The 18,742-nt window shown below is 39.9% G+C and overlaps 1 protein-coding gene across 1 annotated transcript; it reads right to left on the bottom strand.

Annotated features, from left to right (window-relative positions):
* Positions 1 to 2,819: 2,819 nt before the first annotated feature.
* On the bottom strand, positions 2,820 to 18,341 carry LOC106098811 (myosin-7). The gene is made up of 39 exons (XM_019347879.2): positions 18,309 to 18,341; positions 18,165 to 18,200; positions 17,838 to 18,045; positions 16,621 to 16,764; positions 16,378 to 16,534; positions 16,254 to 16,281; positions 14,843 to 14,948; positions 14,667 to 14,759; positions 14,251 to 14,314; positions 14,068 to 14,166; positions 13,878 to 13,981; positions 13,356 to 13,494; positions 13,145 to 13,263; positions 12,910 to 13,059; positions 12,640 to 12,810; positions 12,246 to 12,555; positions 12,001 to 12,080; positions 11,656 to 11,861; positions 11,362 to 11,485; positions 11,033 to 11,169; positions 10,682 to 10,937; positions 10,360 to 10,602; positions 10,078 to 10,254; positions 9,825 to 9,970; positions 9,639 to 9,729; positions 9,164 to 9,553; positions 8,921 to 9,047; positions 8,620 to 8,738; positions 8,336 to 8,532; positions 7,924 to 8,107; positions 7,453 to 7,618; positions 7,236 to 7,360; positions 6,841 to 7,149; positions 6,549 to 6,752; positions 6,146 to 6,442; positions 5,854 to 5,958; positions 5,246 to 5,341; positions 4,836 to 4,970; positions 2,820 to 2,935 (listed from the first exon to the last, which is right to left on the bottom strand). Exons 3-39 carry the CDS (start codon positions 18,036 to 18,038, stop codon positions 2,915 to 2,917), a joined length of 5,820 nt encoding a protein of 1,939 aa, XP_019203424.1. The 5' UTR covers positions 18,039 to 18,045; positions 18,165 to 18,200; positions 18,309 to 18,341; the 3' UTR covers positions 2,820 to 2,914.
* Positions 18,342 to 18,742: the final 401 nt, after the last annotated feature.

The following is an 18,742-nucleotide window of genomic DNA, read 5'->3' as shown; positions in this document are numbered from 1 at the left end:
GAACAGCTTTGGCCTCATTGCTCATGCTAAGATGTTTAATCAGAAAGGCAAACTTCAGCAAAGGTCGGGCATGTGAAAGGAAGGTGAGAAGCATTTCTGGAGTCACTGCTGCTGAGACAAAGTGTTGCAGCTGTTGTCAAGTGAGAGCTAAGGTCAGGGATCACTCACCACTGTTCTGCCCAGTTTGGTCTTCACCCTTTGTCTCACAGTGTCGTCATGGCATTGTTCCCTCTCCTTTGGCCTTGAGGACAAAGATAACCCTGTGAAATTCTTGTCTGGATTTTTTCTCTCTGATTGTGAAGGGCGGCAGTATAGCAGAAGTGCATTCTTTGATGTCACGATGGACGGGGGGTAACAGGTGCACAGCACTGAAAATACTCCATATGTTGAAACGTATCTGTTTGATGGTGTTTCCTAAAAGTTTGCAGTGGGAAGGTTTAGCTAATTATGGTTTTCTGCCAAGTATTTTCTGTGCCCACGGTCATTGAACATTAAAATTAGATGAACACTGCTGTGGGGAGAAGCAGAGAATAGATTTTATTTTGATCTCCTTTATGTGACGCAGACAGATCTCCATTATCAGCCCTTAATAACTGAGGGAATTAGAAATTTGGTTTCCTATGGTAAAATGAGAATGACCTTCACTGTGGTACAGAGCAGTGTTCCAGTGGATCAGAGATTGCTTTCACATTGTTGGACTCATTCTCATTCTCAGCTGTTTAAGCCCCTGTGGAAATCTTCATCTGCTCTTTGGTCCCTTCCTGGCTTCCATCCCTCATCTAGCTGCCTAACCCCTCTAAGGTAAGGTCACTTGTTCTTTCATGGAAAAAATAAATGGTGTCACTTTATGCTGGGGGCGTCTGTCTAATAATCCTAAAGTATTTCTAAACATCAAAGGCCTAGCTGTTAAGTAGTTGACACACACAAGCCTGTAGCACAGAGGTGACGGTATTAAAAGGCTGTCAAGCCCCAAAGAGTCAAAGGAAAGACAAACAAAGCCACGGCTTAGATGGTTGTGTGTGTCTCAAAGTCTGGATTGGAAAGAATAACATGAAGCAATTTGCTTATTTTCTTTTAATCTCTCCGTTAATAGTGAAGACCTTTGAAAGACAGGGCTGTGTTAGATCAGGGTCAGCTTTCACCTAAACCACTCTGACAGCACAAGACGATGTGCTTCAGCCTCTCCTGTGTCCTGCTGCAGATGCATAAAGAACGGTAAGCCTGTCAAAGATTCAAATAGGAATCATTCCTCTAAAATGTGCTCTTATTTTCTTAGACATACTCTATTTTCTTTTTTATGTGTGTTTATATGGTTTATTTCCATCTATATTTGGATTTAATGTGATATATTTTCTCTGAAAGTAGCACAGTGAAACTTGATGATGTCTTTTAAACAATAATTCTTATTAGTTGTTTTGTTTTACAGCATTAAAATATCCGTATATCACAGCGAGAGATTGTAAGCAAACCTGAGATGTGTCCAACAGTTGTTTAGTACATTAGACACGAGGCTTCATTTAAGCAATATTGTTTAATTACAGCCTGGTTTAAATCGTCAGGACATTATGTTACAACAATTATACTCAACTAATTACACTGTTTTTATATTTGACTGGATTATAATGTGCTACAAAAAACACACACAGAGATATAAATTTAAAAATGCAATTTTTATTCTGTTATAAATATAGTAAATAATTTACTCTTGAATGTGTTTGTTTCATTGTTCTGCACGTAGAGATTCTAACACTGTCCTCCTCTGGTTTTAGGGGAGATTTTAATCATACTGATTCATTCATTTTGTGCTATTCAGTCACATTATTCATTAATGGAGAGCATTTTCTTTCTCTCTCCTTTTACTTAGTGAAAGTAACTATTTCTAGCACTGCCTCCACACCTACCAATGGTCCTTGTGAATATAGTAGCATAAGACAGCAAGTGGTAGTGTGCTGATGGCAAAAACTCACCATGTTAAGTTATTTCATTGAACAAAAAGGCAAGTGTCACATTATGAAGTCTCTTCACTACAAAAGCTTTGCAGCTAATTTTAAGACATCATTATCAGTGGTATGGGACAAGACTGAGTAAGGAAACATACAAGCACTTTTACTTTGAAAATTACGCTTTATTGGGAAAAGAATTTTTAGGCTTCATTCTGTTTAGCAACCATAAAATTAGCATTATTCTTCCCTCAGATTTATTATTAAAACAACTTCTGACACAGCATTTTTAGACCATTGCAAGCTGAGTACAGACTCTCCTTATAGCCTTTGTATTTTTTTCCAAAACATATTTTTGTCTACTTTGATTACTGCAGTAACCGTCAGCTTGATAAATCTCAAAAACTTGCTGGATTGAGTTTTAAAGGCTTCACACAGAATGAAATCTGCATTTGCAGAAATCTATTTCTGTGGCATACACTGTATGAAATTATTCTAAATAGGATGGAAAATATTTTCAGAATATCCACTAACAGCTAATAAAACTTTGCAGATTTGTGGCTGCAAACGTGAATGAATATCAGAAAACAGTTGCACAGAATTCAACACAAGGTGGCAGAAGTTACACATCACACCCCGAACATGATCCTGTGCAGAAAATATAGTGATTAGTAAACTGATTAGCTTCACATATTGTTAATGTGGTAACACCTTACACTTATCAGTTTGTCTTTAAATTCTTTTGGTACTTTATAGAATTTTTATACCTTCAAAAACATTGGTATTTTGTCAGTGATGGAGAAGTGAAATGTAAGTTTTATATGTTATTATTTATTGAGTTTATGTGGCGCTACTTAAAAATGAATGAGCACACATTAATTTGAATGCACTTTGCTTTATTCTACAGTTACTTTGGAGACAAAGGAGAACCAATAGAGAAGATCCCATAGGTCTTAGGTGGCCGTCTGTGAGTTTCACTCCTCATCTAGCCCTTTCTGTGATGAAGAATGATAAGAAAGCAAACAATGAGAGTCAGATTAGTGACTGAGGACCACCAACACTCAACATGTGTCACACAATCAGTACACCAGTAGTTGCTGTCTTAAGACTAATATTTCCATCGATCCATCCATTTGCTTCCGCTTATCCTGTATGAGGGTCACGGGGGGGCTGGAGCCTACCCCAGCTGTCTTAGGGCAAGAGGCAGGGTACACCCTGGACAGGTTGCCAGTCTGCTGCAGGGCTAACACATAGGCACAGATGGCCATTCACACTCACATTCACTCCTGCATTCACACCTATGGGCAATTTAGAGCTTCCAATTAACCTATCCGCGCTAACTGCATGTCTTTGGACTGTGGGAGGAAGCCGGAGTACCGGGAGAGAACCCACGCAAACACGGGAAGAACATGCAAACTCCACACAGAAAGAACCCGGCCTGATGGTGGAATTAAACTCAGGACCTTCTTGCTGTGAGGCAACAGTGCAAACCACTGTTATATTAAAATACATATTAGCTCAATAGAAAATAATTTTATTCACTGAGAAGCATAGGCTTGCATAGTTGAGTGTAGCTGATGAGTGTCTCTACTTATCATTTCATTCTATACTAATATTTATAACCTGCCTAGCTAAAAAGTTACAGCTAAGCCAAAAATGTGTTTTTATCTCTACTTTTATCAAAGATAACATTTTACTCAAAAGACATTTATTTTATTTTCATATTTAAATTCTAAATACCACCAATGTATTACCTCAAGGATCTTACATTCAACAAATTCACAGAAAATACTGCAAGTAGCAACAAGAGTGGGAGCTGGGCTTAAAATTCAGTTATGGCACTGATGAACATAAAGTATTGCTTTGTCTACCGCTGTGCTTGAGTTAGGGATATTTGGGGCACTCTTTGGGAAATTTGTAAAAGCCTCCACCCGTCAAATACATCTTAACCTTCCTCCTGTTATTCTTTGTTATATAATATTATCCTCCATTCATCATATCAGTGTTTACCTCAAGAAGAATATATTGTTTTGACATTTAAACTGATATTTTCTTCAACTATTCTAACCTACAAGACTAATATTTTGATTTTAGACTATTATTGATTTTTTTTCAAGAACTTATAATGACCATTTTCATTTCATTTTCATTTTCATATAAGTAGACATTTAGACGTTTTTGTTTGCTTTGTTGTTGTTGTTTTTAATTTGTTTGTTTTTAAGAAGGTAAAAATATGGATAAGTAAAGCAACACAGACAATATTTTAGCAAGCTTCCCTCACTGCATAAGAGGACAAATTAGTATCTGTCCAAAAGCTGGAAATACATAGACACACAAATTAATCAAGAGGTCTTTAAAAAGAACTATACATATATTTAGTGGATGGCAGGAGATAGCTTAAAGCTGTCTACGAACTGACTGCAACCACATTAAATGAATGAGGTTATTGTGGAAACAAATGATTTATCCTTAGTTTGTTACATCCAGCCTCCGCCCTTCTTATGACTCGTGTACTGTTATACTTTTTATTTTTTAGCTTCATAACAAAACAAATATGTAAAACTACATTTTTTTAGTGAAAACTGTCCCCTGAATGAGACGAATGAAGAAGGCTTCTGTGTGAGAAAATAAAATAATAATAATACTACTAACAAAATAAACCGCACCACTAACCAACCACTAATGTAAATGCCACTAAAACAAACCATACAGCTCAAAATAAATTGATTTTTAAAGCATCGGTGTGAATGTGTTTATTGTGTCTTTTTTTTTAATGAGCCATTTTAACAATTGCAGAATAAAAACAATTTGAAATTGATCGTGTTGAAAGGATAAAGACGCGGTGAGTTATCATGAACATCATAACAGGGGTTGAAAACTAGAGAAGCCGCTTACCTTGGAGCCCACGTCACGACTCTTGGCACGCAGCTTGTTGACCTGAGACTCAGCGATGTCAGCTCTCTCTTCTGCCTCGTCCAGCTCGTGCTGCAGTTTACGGAACTTGCTCAGGTGAGTATTGGCCTGCTCTTCCTACAGGATTCAAAAACAACACAGTCCACAATATTAAGAGGCATGGGGGAGTCGACATTTCTTGAAGCCACATGATCGTAAAATAAAGGTGTCGGCACAGATGTAGACACACCTTGTGTTGCAGCAAAAAATGTGATATGGCATGTATCGAACAGATATGTTTAAAACTGGGGAAAATTAAAGTATATGTATGGCAAGGAATATTTAGGTTAAAAGAAAGAGGAAATCAAAGCGCACAACTAAATTAGAGACAACTTTGTTAGGAATAAACTCACAGCCTCCTCTGCAGCTCTCTTGTAGGCTTTGACTTTGAGCTGGAGTTTGTCAACCAGATCCTGCAGACGCAGAATATTCTTGCGGTCCTCCTCAGTCTGTATAAGCCATAGAGATAGATGAGAGAAAATAATGAACCTTTGTAATATTTCCGAAAATTTGGGGGGAATTACTTTGTTAATCTGTGTATAGAGGGGCAGGATAAGAGGACTCCTATGACTGGTATATGCTGAAAAGGTACATTTGCCTAAGATAAAGCAGCACGTCTAATATTTTATGTCAAGTAACAGGAACACAGACCCCGTTACTCATATCACACAACTATACATTAAATGTGCTATTAACTTCCTGTTGCTGAAACTGAAACACAGTAAAGGTAAAAATGTGAAGATATTAAATTCTTTAATAAGAGTCACACCCTGGACTTGCTGCTGACATTAAGGAAACTTGAATCAATGTACAAAATCAACTATAGCAGTTTTTCATTTGTGTAGATTTCACAATAATAATAATTGATTTGAGAAATTATTGACTGAGTCAACTATCTTAAAGTATATGATTATATATGAATATTAATTATTTATGTAATCAAAATGTCTAAAAAAAAGACCTGGTATGTGAGCTCCTTAATGCGTCGCTCGTATTTACGGATTCCCTTCACTGCCTCGCTGCTTTTCTTCTGCTCCGACTCCACCTCATTCTCAAGCTCCCTCACCTGAAAAGATGCAAAAATCATTTTCTACAAATACTCTGGCCCACCACAAAGTTCAAAGTTGCATACATTAAGTATAAACATTTATTACAATTTTAATAAAAACACATCAACTAAAAGACAGTAAACTAAATTAAGTTACAAAAAAAATAACTGTGATTTTTCGCATTTGTGTACTTGTGATTCTTACCCTGGCCTCAAGCTTCTGCACCTGCTTCTTGCCTCCCTTCATGGCGATCTGCTCAGCTTCATCCAGGCGGTGCTGCAGGTCTTTGATGGTTTGCTCCATGTTCTTCTTCATCCGCTCCAGATGAGCGCTGGTGTCCTGCTCTTTCTTCAGCTCCTCTGCCATCATGGCAGCATCAGTGATGGCCTTCTTGGCCTTTTCCTCTGCATTCCTGCACTCCTGCACTGACTCCTCCACTTCAGTTTGAAGCTGGGATGCATCAGCCTCCAGCTTCTTCTTCTGGTTTATCAGGCTGGTATTCTGTATATTATTAAGGTATGCAATGCAAGAATATGAGAAAAAGTGTCCATCTGCACTTTAGAGAAAGCATTCATACATCTGGATGGTTGCAGTAAACAGAACTCACCTGTGAGTGCAGTAGCTGCACTCTCTCACTGACATCCAGCAGCTCTTGCTCTGCAAGTCTGCGGCTTCTCTCCGTTTGCTCCAGAGCTGCCCTGAGTTCCTCCAGCTCAGCCTGAAGAAGGTTGTTACGTCGCTCAACAATGGCAATATTCTCTTTAAGGTCATCATTGGCCCGAACAGAGTCATCCAGCTGAATTTGGCAATCCTTGATGAGATAACATTATTCACATTAAAATTTATACCCAGTTTAGATGTAAAACATCTGAAAATTCTTTCACCTTTTTTTAGTTTACCTTCAGATGTGCATGGACAGCCTTAAGCTGTTTCTGGGCCTCGGCTGCCTGCCTGTTGGCCTGGCTTAGCTGGATCTCCATCTCGTTCAGGTCTCCTTCCATTTTCTTTTTCAGCCGCAGAGCCTCATTCCTGCTGCGACACTCAGCTTCAAGAGAGCTCTGCAGGGTGTCGATGGTCCTCTGCAGGTTTCTCTTGCACTGCTCCATCTCTTCATCCTTCTCGGCCAGTTTGCGTTCAATATCAGCTTTAATTTGATTGAACTCAAGCTGGGCTCTTAGAATCTTACCCTCTTCATGCTCAAGAGAGGCCTAGTGGGCAAGAGGTTACAGAATTACACATAATGGCAGGTAGTTTTACTTAGAAACTTGTCTTATTAATTATTCAGAGCATGTACCTCAGCTTCCTCGAGAGCAGACTGAATCTCACTCTTCTCCTGTTCCAGTTGTTTCCGTAACTTCTCCAGTTCATGGATACTTTTGCCACTCTCACCAAGTTGCTCAGTGATGTCAGAAATCTCCTCTATGGGATGTCAAACACTGCGATTAGGATGACTTTAAAGTTTAATGCTGTGTCTACAGATCCTGAGCACAAACACCACCAGCAGATCCTACCCTGTAAATTCTTATTTTCTCTCTTCATGGTCTCCAGATGATCCAGAGCTTCCTCATATGAGTTCTTCAGTTTGAAAAGCTCAGTGCTCAGAGCCCTTGCTTCCTTTTGGGAGCTCTCCAGCTCGCACTGAGACTCCTCATACTTCTGCTTCCACTCAGAAAGAACCTGCAGTGTAACAAAGGCCAACAATAAGTCTGTGTTTGCCAGATTGATGAAACCACTTATTCCAATATTAAAAACAGTGCTCAAGCAAAGACAGCATTTATAACATTCACATTCACTCTTAACAAACGTGCTCAGCAGGGGGCAGGCTGTTATGGAAACTACCACACTGTGCACTATGTGTGTTTATATTCTGCTAGCTATGACTTAAATAGCCCCTGTGGGTGCTGAGATTTTTTCTAGTGTAAGGCTTTAGAAGCCACCTTTCCTGTTGATACTTTTGTCACAAACACTTCAGTGTATTTCACCTTGTCAAAGTTTCTTTGTTTCTTGTCCAGAGCAGCAGCAGCAGCATTAGACCTCTCTACATCCACCATGAGATCTTCAATCTCATTCTGCAGCCTGTGTTTGGTCTTCTCCAGAGAGGAACATTTAGCATTCACTGCTTCAACAGCCTCCTCAGCCTCCTGCAGACGCTGAGCCAGCTTTTTCCTTAAGAAATCATCATTCAGAGCTGTTTAATTAAAACGCAGCTGTGTGGTGGATAACTAAACTGTGAATTCAACTGCTACAAGTGGCTGCTTGGTCATCCAACAGACAAACTTTTTGTTCGTCTTACATTTTAGTAGGAACATAATACAAACAAAAAGCTGATCTGATAGACGAAGGGTAAAGTCTCTTTAGGATAATAAATCATCTATTTAAATTTCAGACTCTTACTTGGCCTCTTCTAGTTCTTCGGTCCTCTGGATGGCATCAGTTTCATACTTGGCTCTCCACTGAGCCACCTCAGTGTTGGCCTTGGACATGCCACGCTGTAGTTCAGCTTTAGCCTCCTGCTCCTCCTCATACTGCTCCCTGAGCAGGTCACAGTCATGGCGAGCAGACTGCACTGCATGGGCCAGAGCACTCTTTGCCTGTTAAAAGAAAGTTATATGAAGAGGTGCTACTTTTTAGGAAATAACTGCCTGGTGCTGTCAGCCGGCACTGAAACTTTATTTCACCTTGGTCTCCTCTTCCAGCTGTCTCTTTAGATCCTCAATCTGCTGAGTGTAGGACATTTTCCCTCTTGTGAGTTGAGACACCAAGGAATCTTTATCCTCCAGCTGCCTCGAGAGCTCACCTAATGTTATGGTAAATGTAAATTGTTATTGTCCAAACCCAATGAACATAAAAATGCTTGTCTGGTTTCAGAATAACAATTGAGTTTTCCAGGTTTAAACACTTTTATACAAAATTGAAGTGGATAGTGTTTTCTATCATACAAAGCAACTACATGTAGGTTGTAGTAAAGGAAAAATATACCATTTTCCGTTTGAAGTTTTGCTTTCTGCATGTTGAAGTCACTGATGCAGCGCTGAGCCTCTTCAAACTTTGTCTTGTACTCATTCATTTGATCTTCCAGAGTCCTGCATGCTTTCTCTAGATTAGTCTGAAATTCAGTCACATTAAAGTAAAAATGTTCAATATGCATGTATTATATCTATGTCAACATGGCTATGTTAACATTAGAGAAAAAAATTACCAAATAATATAAATTTAGCACACCTTTGTCTTCACAATATGTTCCATATTGGAGACCACATCATCCAGCTCCAGTCTGAGCTCACTCTTCTCCTTCTCCAGTTTCTGCTTGACTCTCTGCAGGTTGTCAATCTGCTCTCCCAGCTCAGCAACACTGTCGGCTTGTTTCTTCCTGAGTGTGGCAGTAGTGGCTTCATGGTGCAGAGTGGCCTCTTCGAGGTCTCTGCGCAGTTTCTGGAACTCAGCCTCCCTCTTCTTATTCATTTCAATCTGGGCAGCTGTCGCTCCTCCAGCCTCCTCCAACCTCTCACTGATCTCCTCCAGCTCTCTGGCCAGGTCAGCTCTCTGCTTCTCCACCTTGGCTCGAGCAGCTCTCTCTGCTTCAAGCTCTTCCTCCAGCTCCTCAATACGGGCCTAGACCAAAATCACTGTTAAAGACTTTGCTCACGTACAAGTGTTAAACCAGTTTTGATAGCATCACATATTAGTAAGTCGTTACCTGAAGCTCTTTCAGTTTCTTTTGAAGCTGAATGGCAATGGCCTGCTCATCCTCAATTTTATTATTAAGCTGGCTGAGCTCAAAGTCCTTCCTGTGGGGAAGAAGGAAGGGCTAGATCACTTATAGCACTACTTATATATCTTTACTTAATCTTTGAAGTGGATATTAGGATGTGAATGTGCTTACTTTTTCAAATGCTCCTCAAGTTGTTGCTTGTCATTCTCAAGGTCCATGAGACTCTCTTGGGTCAGTTTCAGGTCTCCTTCCAGCTTTCGCTTTGCTCTTTCAAGATCCATCCTAATCTTCTTTTCTTGTTCCAGAGAACCCTCAAGCTGAATGTTATTAGAAACAAGCAAAGTAATTTCTCCATAATACAAAGAAAATTGGTTCACCAATCAAAAAGTTAAACTAATGTGGATAAGTTCATTATAATTCTTACATCATCCACTTGCTGCTCCAGCTTAGCCTTGGCCTTGGTCAGAGAGTTGACTTTGTCTTCCTCACTCTGCAGGTCATCCAGAGTTTGCTGATGAGCTTCCTGTAAAGCTTTCTTTTCCTTGGTCAGCTTGGCAATGATCTCATCTAAAGCAGCCATCTCTTCAACAAGGTTCTTGACCTGTTGTAAGTAAATGATGGTATTACAAATTCTGTGCACAGGTTTGAAACATGACTGTTTTTCGTACCCTCGTTGTCAGAAACAGAAATATCAAATTAGTCGTACCTTGTTCTCAGTGGCATGCTTCTCTTTCTCCACTTTAGCTAGAGTTAACTCTAAGTCATCAATGTCTTTCTTCAGCTCGGAGCACTCGTCCTCCAGCTTCCTCTTCTTAGCAGTCAGTTCTGCATTCATCTCCTCCTCATCCTCCAGCCTCTCAGAGAGCTCTTTGGCTTTTGCTTCCATCTGAATTTTGTGTTTGATCAGCCCCTCACATCTTTCCTCGGCATCTGCAAGATTATCTTGCTCCTAATATTTGATGATATTCATTAGCATATAACATGCAATACATGGTTGGGTGTATAAGGAATACTGTGACTAGACTTACTGCTTGAACTTGGAGCTGCAGGTCATTCTTCTCTTGGAGAAGAGTCACCATTTTCTCTTCTAGTTCCTTTCTTCGAGCTTCAGATTTTGCATAAGCTTCTTTGAGTTTTAGGAATTCTTCCTTCATGTTGGCCATCTCTTTTTCTGCCTCAGCAGATCTCAGTAGAGGTTTGATCTTGAAGAAAAGCTTCATCCAGGGCCAATTCTTAACCCCCATGAAGGCACGGATGTTCCACTGGATCACAAGAAGTGCATCCCTGTCAAAGATCAGCCATTAGTACTACCAAACTCATTATGACCAATAACTGTTGTTTTGCTACTTTCAGCTTATTTATATTTAACTCTGTCTGACCTCCTTTCAACAATCTTCTGGAATTCCACTCTTGCGAGCAGACCTCTTGATCGAGCCTGGATTCCCGTGATTATGAGGGATAAACGGTCATCTCTCATCTCTTCAAGTTGGCCAAGAAGACCAGCTTTAAAGAACACCTTTAAGAAGCATGAATGACATTAGTGTAGTAATGTTGAAGAGTTGAATTACTCTGTTACTTTTTACGTGATATTTCAAACTATCTAGTAGATAAATCTAACAGACAGACAGACAGACAGACAGACAGACAGACAGACAGACAGACAGATAGATAGATAGATAGATAGATGTGTTTCTGACTTTTTTGATACCTTAGTGTGACCAAACTTATACTGGTTATGATCAATATCCAAAGACCCAAGAAGTTTCTCTGCTCCTTTCCTGCTGTCGATGAACTGGCCCTCAGGGATAGCAGCAGGATTCAGGATGCGATATCTGTAAAATAACAGGTATAAGTGTCTAGGAGCTTAGTATTACAATTTTTGAAGGAATCGTATACTACGTGATCCTTTTCTTCTTTAATTAAACATCAGTTAACTCAAAAGCTCTATGAGATTTAAATCTCTCTTTGAAAAGACACATGACCAAGAAGTGGAATGTAATACCTCTGCTTGAAATCTCCATAGAGGATCCTGTTGGGGAAACCCTTTCTGCAGATCCTGATGCCTTCCAGCACACCGTTACAGCGCAGCTGGTGCATCACCAGAGGGTTCTCCATGGCCCCTGGAGTCTTGGTCTCATTGGGGATGATGCAGCGTACAAAGTGAGGGTGAGTTGACCTCAAGTTGGTCATCAGCTTGTTCAGGTTCTCCTGATAGCACATCATAGAGAAAAGAATTGCCATTGTCCTTCAAAATACATTACAATTCCAAATGACTTTTAAGGTCCTAAATTCAGGAATAATGTTTCTATTAACCAGTTTATAATATGTAAAATTATACTGATATTACCCTGTGCAAAGCTGATACAGTTTGGAAGGAAGAACCTTTCTTCTTGCTTCCACCTTTGCCCTTCCCACCAGATTCCTGAGCTAAAACAACAAATACAATTACAGCTGTAAATTTTAAATTGCGGTAAGATACAGTTGTTGTTTGTGGGAAAGTGGGCAGGGGAGGGGTGGGCCAGTAGCTTATTACATGCATCTTAGTTTATAATCACTTGTAAACTAAGACGCTAGTAATTTTTTAAAACAAACCTGAGTCAGCTCCTGCATAATTTGCAAAGAGAGTTGCAAGCAGTTTGACGGTAGACTTTTGGTACAATGCCACAACAGTCTCATTCAGAGGATCCTTGTTCTTCACCAACCAGTTGTTGATATTATAATCAACAGTTCCAGCGTAGTGCATCAGGGCAAAGTGAGCCTCTGGTTTTCCTTTGACAACTCTGGGCTTCTGGAAGTTGCTGGATTTTCCCAGGTGGTTGTCGTAGAGCTTAGCTTTAAAGGTGGCATCACTGGCTTTGGGGAACATGCACTCCTCTTCAAGGATGGACATGATACCCATGGGCTAAAGGGACAGAAAGTATAAGTGTTTGTTAAAGACTATATTTGTATTAGTTTTAGCTGAACATGTAACTGTACAGTGTTTCACCTTTTCAATCAGGTCGATACAGGCCTGCAGATCCATGCCAAAGTCAATGAAAGTCCATTCAATGCCCTCTTTCTTGTACTCTTCCTGCTCCAGTACAAACATGTGGTGGTTGAAAAACTGTTGCAGTTTTTCGTTGGTGAAGTTGATGCACAGCTGCTCAAAGGTGTTGAACTGTAAATAAAGTGACAACAGTATACTCGTTTTTAATACTCGTGTTTGTCCTGTTTGTGTTATTTCTTTTTTTTATGTTGTTGAATTGAGGATTCTTACATCAAAGATCTCAAATCCAGCAATGTCAAGCACACCAATGAAGTACTGGCGAGGCTGTTTGGTGTCCAGGGACTGGTTAATCCTCACCACCATCCACAGAAACATCCTCTCATACACTGCTTTAGCCAGCGCACCAATAGCATAGTAAACCTAAGGCAGAAATCCACCTGTACCTTTAGAATTTACAGATAAACCCATAATGTAAACCTTATTCAGCTGTTGGTCATCTTATTACCTGCTGTACATTCTGTCCTTTGGTGACCCACTCATTTCCTACTTTGACTCTTGGGTGACAGAGACCTTTGATGAGGTCAGCAGAGTTCAGGCCCATCAGATAAGCGGATTTGTCCGCATCTGAAAAAAAAAAAAAGCAAATTTAATTCTTTCAATGTAAGCATCAGATACTGACACGTTTAACTTTCAGGCTTTGAAAGAGCTCCTCTCACCTTCTGTGCCATCTGCCTCTGCCTGCTCTTCACGCTGCTTGTTCTTGAATTTCATGTTCCCATAGTGCATGATGGCACCAGTCAGCTTGTAAATGCTATTCTTTTCTTCTTGAGTAAAGCCCAGCACATCAAAGGCATCCTAAATTAGAAAAGGGGTGTTTTCTTACTTATTTTTACATAGTATCAGAGTGTACAGTGCAGAGTTACAGGGAAGATCCAGGGATAACATGGTATTTGCTCTCTGAGCCTTCAAAATCCTGCATTAAACTAGGACTTTCATCTGAGATCAGATATTTAATCCTGTCTATTCAAGTCGTATTCGCTCACATTTCATGATTCAATGATACTCAGTTATAAATACTCCTACAAGAATTATAAAGTTAAAGCTGACGTCTGGAGTGAAATTTTTTTGTGTGTGTTATTTGAATTTACAGCCTGTCATGTAGAATACCCAAAGTATTAATTGGACTAATATGACTTAATAGCGGCACAGTTGCATATTATTTTTGCATTTCTACTCACATCAGTGGCCATCAGCTCTTCAGCATCATTGATTGAGGCTACTGTTGTCTCTCCTTGAGAGATGAAGGCATAATCATAAGGGTTGTTGGTGATGAGCAGCATCTCTGAAAAGGAGAACCAAAGTTGGATTTTTCATATTAGCTCTACAGGAGTCTTTTTGCTGGTTCTCACAACTCAAGTTTTTATTTACCGAGAAGCTCGGGCTTCCTTTGAGACAAGATCTGATAGAAGATGTGATAATCTCTTTCAGCCTTGAGCTGAAAGGTAACACGGGACTTTTCCAGCAGATCTGTAAAGATGTTTCCATTATGTAGGTAGCTGATCATTGCAAACATAGAAATAAATTGGATGAAAGCACAGAAAAGGGACTTACATGTCTCTATATCAGCAGAGGCCAACTTCCCACTGGCTGCAAAGTGAATTCGGATGAATTTACCCTGCAATGTATGAAGAAAATAAAACATTAAGAGCCTTGGGCAGTGTCAGAATATTATTGTATACCTGGAGTATTTAGGAACCACATTATACTTTCAGAAGTATGACAACTTCACCAAGCTGTGAAACATGGTAACTGCAGGTAGTGACGGAAGTGTAACTACTAAAATTATGTAGGTGAACCACCCCACATAGATTTCCATCTAGAAAATCGGGGCTAAGGGTAACACTCCAAGCATGAGTTTCATTCTGCCTGATTACTGACTAGTCTAAAACTAAGACAAATAGATACAGTACAAACCTAAGCATTAAAAAAAAAAATCAAATGAGTTACTGTTATCAACAAAACCTTACAAATCTGGAGGAGTTGTCATTCCTGATGGTTTTGGCATTCCCAAAGGCTTCTAATGCCGGGTTAGCCTGGATTATTTGATCCTCCAGAGTACCCTAAGAAAAAAAAAGCAAAACATTTATTCAAAACACTTACACTGCAGGAAAAGCTCTACATCCTGTAAATTGAACATTCAAACCTTTTTCTCAGAGCCTGTTTCCTTTTTTCCACTTCCAGCTGCAATGCTGGCAAAGTACTGGATGACTCTCTTGGTGTTGACAGTTTTCCCAGCACCAGATTCTCCACTGAAAACACAAATAGAATGATCAAACAAACAGCACACACTCTTCTTCTTTCTGTTTCCTGCATGTCAGCTCCAGTATATCCACCATCCCTCCTCTGCACATGTTCAAACCATCTTAGTCTCGCCTCTTTAACTTTGTCTTCAAGCTGCTTAGCTTGAGCTGTCCTTCTGATGTGCTCATTTCTAATCTCGGCCATCCTGGTCATTCCCAAAGAAAATCTTTGTATTGTCAACTCTGCCACCTAAAACTATTCTCCATACATCATAGCAGGTCTCACTACCGAATTGTAAACCTTCCTTTTCATTCTTGCTACAATCCTTCTGTCACAAATCGCCCCTGGTTCTCGTCTCCACCCACCCTGCCTGCACTCTGTTGTTCGCCTCTCCTGTACACAAAAACATTGCTTTGGATGGTTGACCCCAGGTATTTAAATTCATCTGCCTTCGCTATCTCTTCTCCTTGCATGTTCACCTTTCTGCCTGTCTCGCTCTCATTCACCCACACCTCTCCAGACTTTCTTCCAACAGCTCTCACTTTCACTACTGATGACAGTGTTGCCTGCAAACATTACAGTCCACAGAGAAATCCTGCCTGACTATCTGTCAGCCTGTCCCTCACCAAAGCAAGCCAGAATGGGCTCAGACCCTATTCCCGTTGCCTTGCCTTGAACTCAAGTAGATAATCCAATAATCTCTGTAATAAGCCACCCTCTCTCATTGTACTTGATTTGTCTATGGCAACAAGTAAAACAGTGACTATTAGAGTTGTTGCTCGAGCTTCCTCCTAAAGTCCAAAAACATGAATGTTAGATTAACTGGTGATTCTATATTGGGCATATATTTGAGGTAGATAAAGTGTTTGAAGTGTAGAGAATAGAAAGCTATGTGAGCTTGTGGTTAAAAATGTTACTTGTAGTCTAAAGTGCTTTGAATGGTCAGTTAGGCTAGAAAAGCACTAAATGAGTTCATTAGAATATGCAGTACATATTAACTGTTTTAGAGATATTAGCGACATTTTAAAGCCTTCTTTTGTGGCCATTTGAATTTTTTTTTCTATTAAATTAATAAAATGATGCCAACATTAAATCTTTCCAATATATCATACTAAGATCTTCTGTTCAAGGACTGCATTTACATACTAAACTGACAAAGCACCACTTAAGCTAATATTCCTGTGGTTAAGTAGACCATAGACCATGTCAGCAAAAACTGAAAGGTTTCCAGATGCCACTTAGTAAAATTCTCACTGTATGATTTACTGTAATTACCAAGATCAAACAAACAGAGTCACAAATGAATGACTTACGTGATGAGAATTGACTGATTTTCTCTGTCTGTAAAAGAGCAGGACATATAAGTATTCTAGGACAACTCTTACTACAAAATCTTATTTTAATTTCAACATACTTCAACAATGGAAGGTAAATTACCAGTTAGCATGTACTGGTAGGCATTGTCAGAGATGGAGAAGATATGAGGAGGAGCTTCACTCCTCTTTTTTCCTCTGTAGGCAACGACCACCTCCTGGTTGTAGACTGGCAGCCACTTGTAGGGATTGACAGTCACACAGAACAACCCAGAGTAGGTCTAGTAGGTGGTGAAAAGAGGAGAGCAAAGTGTTAAATATGTAGAATTTGTGGGAGGGCAGTTAGCGTGTTGTGCTGTCAGCTCACGTAGATCATCCATGCTGCGTAACGCTCTTTGAGGTTATACAGCACAGCTGGTTCATGGAGGAAGGTGAACATCGCCATGTCTTCAATTTTATCAAACTTTGGCGGATTCTGAGGGTGCACATCGCACTCCTTCACTGTGACGGTCTGCAAAAAAGGACACAGTAGGTATTAATATGGACTTATTTCCAATATATTGTAGGAAGGAGATCTATCAATCTAGGATGAATTATCCCAAGCAGTTTGAGAGGAAAAGAAGAAAAGCACAAAACGAAGAAAAGCATGTATAACCCAGTTAGGTCAGTGCAGTGAACAGAAGTACTCTGGAGGACTGTTGTACCTCTGACAGACATAATTATGGCTATCCACTTTAATGTGACAATACAAAAATTGGCTCGTTAAAAAGGTTGCAAAAGTACCCATTCATTACATAAATGCACTCATAGTTGGACTGGCTCTTGTCTAGTCTTATTGTTGACTCAAAGCTTTATCCGTTTCATATCTTAGAGTAGAGAGATCTTAGAGATCTTAGAGAAAAAATAAATATTTTACATATTTTGTGTGTGTGTGTGTGTGTGTGTTTTAGCCAAACACAGGCTGTAAAATAGTAAATTTCTTATATAACACTTTTCTACTTGAGCATTCAAAGCCTCGTTCACCGATTAATACAAGCACTTTTTCTACACCCAAGAAAAATCTAACGTTCACACACATCCATACTCCTGTGAACACATCAGAGAGCAGCTTGGGGTTCAGTATGCATGCCCAAGGATATTTAGGCATGCATACTGGAGACTGGAGCAGCCACGGACTAAACGCCAATCTTCCAATTAGTAGATGACCTGCTCTACCTCCTGAGCTACAGCCACTGTCTCCTGATATTGCATCTCAAAATACAGAAGAAATTATGTAGAACTGTACCTTTTACTACTTGGTCCTAAAAATGGTGCACATAATTACCTTGAGGTGTCAAAGTTTATCCTAAGTGGAAAAAGGTTGATTGAAATATATTTTTATTGTACTTTTGCTTCTGAGCGTGTTTGACAAAATAAACAAAATTTCATATTTATGTTCAGTTGAGCTCAGCTGTGTCATGGAGAAAAGGACTTTTCTTGTTGTATCTATACTACATTTGTTAAAGGAAAAATAAGTTCACACCATTTGAGTCTTAGTTAGGAAACCAGCTGTATGAAGAGCAGCTGTGCCAACAAATCACTCACCTTCCCTTTCTCAGTCTGAGCAGTGACTTTGTCCCCATCACGGCTGATGATCGAAGCCTTCACATATTCCTCACTGGGGTCAGGAACAAAACACTCCTTCTTCATGTCAAATGGGCGAGTCTGGGCCTCCAGACGCTCCCTGTCTGACTTCCTCAGGTAAGGGGCCGCTGCCCCAAATTCTTTCATGGCAGCATCACCCATTTTTCACCTTGTGTACAACAAAAAGGGACAAATTACTTATACTGCAGACAAAGATTTTTTTTCTAAATGTTTTATATAACATTATATTTCCATTTTTCTCCAGTGTCCATTTGGACACACGCTTACCTTTATCCTTACTGAGAAGACTGAGGTGTACTGGTCCTGAGGAAAGATATAATGGAAACTGGTGAGACTGGTCTGCAGCACAGATAAGCCTACAGCATCAAGATCAAATTTCTCTGTTTGTAAGCACCTGTCCTCACGCCTTACCTTGAGATAGAATGGTGACCTGTTGGAGTTTCACCATGAGTTCTCCTTATAAGCAAAGCCCCTCTGCCAAATATGGAGGAGCGCTTTAAGGCCTAGGAATGTTTTTGTGTCTGGTTGGGCTGGGGGTTGGTGAAGGGAGGTGGTTAATGAGTGGTGGAGGGTAATATAGAAATCAGCGGGATAGAGTCTTATCAGTGATGGAGTCTCCCAACGAGGCCATATTAGGAGCTCCATGCATGCAGTGCCGTGATTAATCATAGGTATCCTCAAGCAGCCAGGGGACCACAATTCAATCTTTAAATAGACATGGGGAGGAATTCCTCTGTCATCATCCCTTAAGTGTGCTTGTGTTGCAGGAACAATACATGTCGTACCGAACAGAGGCATCCTCATTTAACACAGGCAGAACTGGCACACGGTGAAGAATGTTTAAA

Source organism: Oreochromis niloticus, linkage group LG18 (genome assembly GCF_001858045.2).
Source record: "Oreochromis niloticus isolate F11D_XX linkage group LG18, O_niloticus_UMD_NMBU, whole genome shotgun sequence".
NCBI classification, from domain to species: domain Eukaryota; kingdom Metazoa; phylum Chordata; class Actinopteri; order Cichliformes; family Cichlidae; genus Oreochromis; species Oreochromis niloticus.
Note: the sequence above shows the minus strand (reverse complement) of the source record. Positions and strands in the feature narration are given on the sequence as shown.

Bases quoted from the DNA above. Each gene is read 5' to 3' on its own strand.
- LOC106098811 (XM_019347879.2), bottom strand. From the start codon at position 18,038: ATGGGTGATGCTGCCATGAAAGAATTTGGGGCAGCGGCCCCTTACCTG. The intron at 14,315-14,666 runs GTAAGGTTTTGT...CATACATTGCAG, and splicing joins ATGACAACTCCTCCAGATTT to GGTAAATTCATCCGAATTCA. The intron at 9,554-9,638 runs GTAACGACTTAC...ATTTTGGTCTAG, and splicing joins AGAAACTGAAAGAGCTTCAG to GCCCGTATTGAGGAGCTGGA.